A 5,305-nucleotide genomic window follows, 5' to 3' on the forward strand; every position below is an offset into this window, starting at 1 on the left:
AGGCCTTTTGGCCTACTGATCCTGCCCTCTATACTACTAAATAGGGGATGGAGAGTAGGGAAGGGGGTAAAGAGGGAAGTATATGGAAATAAAAGAGATGGGTTAATACGTCATTATTATAACTAAAAGGTCGAAAGAAAGCCCAAATAAAAGCTGTCTCAACTTCTCACCTTTTTTTGCTCGATAAAAGGGGGTTTAACTTCCTCTAAGGCTCAATCAAAAGCTTTTTGTGCGCTTCCATTTAAGGCTTCTAAGTGTTCAACTGTTTATTTCCTTAATTCTAATTCTCCGCCCTTTTTTTGATCAGGCCCCCCCCCCCCCCCCCCGTAAGGGACCGCAGCCCCGACTCGTGTCCGTGCTTAGCTAAGCCAGCCAGCCAGGGGGCAGAGCTGAGCTGAGCCGAGGCTGGCGCGCGGGGGGACCACCTTGGCTGGGCAGGGCTGTGTGGGGGGGGCTCTCTCACTGGAAGGCCTGGTGGAAGCGAGGCAGCGTGGTGGCACTAAGGCTGGAGCTGAACACTGGCGGGAGGGGGTGCAGGGGTCCGAGGCCCAGACCCCCGCCGGAGCCTTGCTGCTCCTGAGGTTGCGGTTGCAAAGAGGTAAGAGGCGCCGCGCCGTGGGGGTCGGCCGCGTGCAGGGAGGAGGAGGAGGAGGAGGAGGAGGAGGTCGCGGATGAGGTGTAGCCCATCACCAGCCCTCCCGTGCTCATGGGGGCGCTGTAGGGAGGCAGGTTGAGGGGGAGGAAGCCCAGCAGGTGGGAGAAGTCCATGTTAGCAGCGCACAGAGACTCGGCGATCACCGCGGGGCTCTTGGACAGGAGGCCGTCGCCGCAGAGCTCGTCCGCCAGGCTCGCGCCGCCCTCCAGGCCGTCCTTGGGCGGCGAGGAGGCAGCGGCGTGCAGGTCGGCGGAGGAGAGCGGGCCCGGCAAGCCGCTCTGCAGATCCATGAGGAAGCTCTCCATCTCCACCTTCAAGGGCTTGTCCAGCAGGTATGAGGTAGATCCCAGCTGGTACTTGTGGGCTGGCTGGGGCTGGTGCTGCTGCTGGGAAGCCGGAGACTGCTGGTGCCCGGGCAGCGGAGGGGAGTGGTGGTGGTGGTGATGGTGGTGATGATGGTGGTGGTGGTGCGGGTGGTGGTGGAGAGATCCAGGGGGCTCCATGTGGCAGCCCATGCCCATAGCTGCGGACAGGGGGCCGGGCATCAGGGAGGGGTGCGGGTGACCCACCCCGGGATTGGACATGGCCTGGAGGTGGTGGGGGTTGTACATGCCCATCGGGAAGGGGGTCCCGCTGGGGAAGGGCTTGCCCATCATAGGGTCTTTGTTGGGACCCATGCTGCACATCATGGGGCTGAGTTCCTCCTTGACGGAGCAAGGCGGGGAGCAGCCGGAACCCAAAAGCCCCAGCATGTCCGGAGGCTCCGTCTTGATCTTCAGCAGCTCCTGCGAGTGGCTCTTCTTGACGTGCCGCGTCAGGTGGTCCTTCCTGCCGAAGCGCTGGGCGCAGTACTGGCACAGGAAGTCCTTGCGGCCCGTGTGGACCACCATGTGCCGTCGCACGTCCTTGCGCGTGTAGAAGCGGCGGTCGCAGTGGTCGCACGGGTGCTTCTTCTCCTTGGCGCCGCCCGAGGACTTCCCCGAGTGGCTCTTGAGGTGCTCCAGCAGCACGGGCGTGCTCTCGTAGCTCTGCATGCACACCTTGCAGGTGAGGTCCCCCGCCGTGGCCGAGTGCATGGCCACATGGCGCTTGTATCCCAGCTTGGTGTTGTAGTGCTTGCCGCACTCGTCGCACTTGAACGCCTCCTTGTTGGGGTCGTGGGTCTGCAGGTGGTTCTTCAGGTGGTCTTTGCGGTGGAACATCTTCTCACAGAACGAGCACTGGTGGGTCTTCTGCGGAGAGTGTGTGGCCATATGCCTGCAAAGAAACAAGATGGGAGCGCAGACAAAGAGAGACTGTGAATGATAGGGGTGTTTTGTTTATTTTGTTAGCCTGGTAAACCGTCCGGTCACGTGACCTCACATTTTGTTTGGTTCTGGAGGACCGTCTGGCCTCCAATCAGGGACCTGCCTCCTAGTTGACATCATAACCAGGCAGCCAATCAGGAGCAAAATAGTAGTGGCTGCCACTGCACTCATGGCTCTCCGGCTCGCGAAGCAACGAGTAGTAATGTCCACGTTCGTCGAGTTTGCAATTATTGCAGGAATAGACCCAATTATAACAATTAAACAAGAACACGAGCGCGTACCAGCGGAGTTTCTCGGGGCGAAAAGACGCTTTCGCCGTTCTTCCGAGTGGATTTGGATTTGACTGGATCTGACGCTGATTGGCTGAAGGAGTTGTCTGTCAAGGCAAGTACTGAGATCACGAATCAGGATGGTTTTAACCAGGCAAATAAATAAATAAAAATCAGGAAATACCATAGTGACTCATATACAATATAATAGTCTCCTCTGATTCCCCACATGACAAGATCCAAGTATGTTAATTAGTCTGAGACTTAGTCACCGACTTGTTTCAATTATCTTTTTTTTTTTTTTTTTCAATGTTTCACAATGTTGCTTTTTCAGATCCATTCATCTTGGATAAAGACCAATAAGTGGATCAAGTCTGAGTACGAGTCATTAAGTGTGTGGAAATTCTGCATTTGGCAGCACCTCAGAGAGGATTGTGGCCTGAGAAAGTTGGAGACAGTGTTGTAGTCGAGTCACTATATCTCGAGTCCCCGGTGTTCGAGTCCAAGTCTGAGTCACCAAAGACGAGTCTGAGTCAAGTCCCCATTAGCTGAGTCTGAGACTTACTGAACATGAGCGTGAGAGTGAGAGTTCCACATGTAGGTGGAAGACATGTGCCTTAGCCTGGTAAAGTCCCTCACCCCAGACACGCCCACTTTCCAAAGGCCAAATCACACTCCTCCACACGCTACGTCCCGCCTCTCTACCCTGGTTCACTCGGAATACGTCACGCTAAGGAATCACCTATCCTGGAGATGTCATTTCAGCTCCACTTTAAAGGGATACACCACTTTTTTGGAAGTTTAGCTCATTCGCCACATCCCCCCCACATAACCAAGATACACCATGCCTTACCGGCACTGTCCGCTCAGTTCACAGTGAGCTACAGTCGTGAAGTTAGTAATTATCGCCATAGAATGGAGGCTAATGGTATAGCTGTCGCGGCGCCAAAATACATGTTGTGCTTCGGGTACTCACCACACGATGAAATGTTAATCCAAAATGCACATAATCTGTCTTTTTGGAAGGAAAAGAGGTAGCCGGCACTACTTTCCAAACATGGCCGACGACCAGCTGTACCATTAGCCTCCATTCTATGGCGATAGTTACTAACTTCACGACTGTAGCTCACTGTAAACTGAGCGGACAGTGCCGGTAAGGCATGGTGTATCTTGGTTATGTGGGGTGGATGTGGCAAATTAGCTGAACTTCCAAAAAAGTGGTGTATCCCTTTAAGAAAACTATGGTGCCGATGTGATTGGACGCGTAGTACCTGAACAGTTTGTATTTGGAGCTGAAGGCCTTGGGGCAGTGTGGCTGCGAGCAGTGGAAGGGCTTCTCTCCCGTGTGGCTGTAGGCGTGGAGGCGGAGCTTATCCGGCGAGGCGAACAGGGCCCCGCACACCGGGCACTCGTGACCGCCGCTCGCTCTCCCTCCCTCGCTCGCGTCCTCCCTCTCTCTCTCTCTCTCCCTCACTCTCTCCCTCTCTCGCTCTCTCTCTCGTTCCGTCCGTGGCAGCAGCGGGGCGGAGCTCCCGAACAGCTTGGCGGTGGCGTGGGCGGTGGCGCGTCTTCCCTCTTCCTCCGGCGGCGTCAGTGCGGTAATACGTTGTGAGGCATCGGCGGCAGCAGCTGCCATGGCAGCCCTAGAGTGCCGCTGCCATGAAAACCAGTCGGCCGTGGCTCCCACGCCTTCCAGGCTCAATGTGGGACGTTTGAGGGGGAGGAGCCGAGGGAAAAAGAAGGTCGGTCGGCGAGACGGAGGGGGGGCGGAGTCAACTCACAGCGAGGGCCGATGATCCAGAGGGGACATGAAGGGGAAAGGAAGTGGTCCCAACCTGCGGCAGGAACAAACAAGGTACATGTCTTCAAACTTTGTGATTTCTTTAAAGGGGTACTTCACCGGACAACAAAACAACGCTGATTTATTTTGCACATGATCTCACGCATATCCGAAAACTGTAAACAGTTTTGTTTGTTAGTTTGACAGTTATTGAGAGTTGATTTGAGTGAAGTGGTGGACCAGTGATGTCATTTGCACATGAATGACATCACTGGTGCACAACTTAACTCAAATCAACTCTCAATAACTGTCAAACTAAATGAAGGCCTACAAAACGGTTTACAGTTTTCGGATATGTGTGAGAGCATGCGCAAAATAAATCGGCGTTGTTTTTTGGTGAAGATCTCCTTTAATTAAAAAATAATAATAATTGGCCGTTATGAACCATCTTTATAGGGATGCACAATGATATCGGCACATCATCGGTGGCCAAATACTCGACGCCATCTCCCCGGACTACGAGTGCGCTCTAAATTATATGATATGAATACTATATTATAATGGATGATGGAAGAATGAATCTTGAACGGGTTTGTTTGAAGAAAATGTCACCTAAAGAAATATGGCATGTTTTACATAAGTTGAGGTAGTTTTCCTATTTTGCCTAAAATGAATGTGTACATTTGGAAAAGCATTGTATTTATGTCTGCATCTGCCAGTGGGCCATCACGATAAGAGTCGTCATCATAATGTGTTCATTCCACTACAGGAGAGACGTTCTCTGAAATAGACCCTTCTCACGGGGGCCATTTGTGTGTTTGTGTGTGTGTGTGTGTGTGTGTGTGTGTGGGGGGGGGGGGACGGACTTGTTTACCTCTCTGTTAAACAAGTCGTGTCCTCCTTTTGTCTCTTCACATACACACGGTCCTCTCACTCCTTCACTCACTCCTTCTCTCCTTCACTCACTCCTCTCCTCTCCTCTCCTCTCCTCTCTCTCTCTCCTCTCCTCTCCTCTCCTCTCCTCTCCTCTCCTCTCCTCTCCTCTCCTCTCCTCTCCTCTCTCTCTCTCCTCTCCTCTCCTCTCTCTCTCCTCTCTCTCTCTCTCCTCCTCAGCCAGTCCCAACAGCTATGGCTGGGGGCGAGTGGGAAACACCGATCTGCATCCTTATTTTCCTGCAAAGGGAGAACAAAAGAAAGAAAGAGGCAAAGTCAATAAAAAGGGAATCATTCTTCTTCTTCAGTGTTGGGCAAGTTACTTTCAAAATGTAATATACTACATATTACTAGTTACTTT

At 53.0% G+C, this 5,305-nt stretch overlaps 1 protein-coding gene across 1 annotated transcript; it reads right to left on the reverse strand.

Moving 5' to 3' along the window:
• Window positions 1-450: 450 nt before the first annotated feature.
• On the reverse strand, window positions 451-3,997 carry plagl2 (pleiomorphic adenoma gene-like 2). Its single transcript, XM_083656818.1, has 2 exons — window positions 3,503-3,997; window positions 451-1,912 (listed from the first exon to the last, which is right to left on the reverse strand). The coding sequence occupies exons 1-2, from the start codon at window positions 3,865-3,867 to the stop codon at window positions 460-462; spliced, it is 1,818 nt and encodes a 605-aa protein (XP_083512944.1). The 5' UTR covers window positions 3,868-3,997; the 3' UTR covers window positions 451-459.
• Window positions 3,998-5,305: the final 1,308 nt, after the last annotated feature.

The sequence above is a fragment of the Poromitra crassiceps genome (genome assembly GCF_964638095.1).
Source record: "Poromitra crassiceps genome assembly, chromosome: 20".
Lineage (NCBI taxonomy): Eukaryota > Metazoa > Chordata > Actinopteri > Beryciformes > Melamphaidae > Poromitra > Poromitra crassiceps.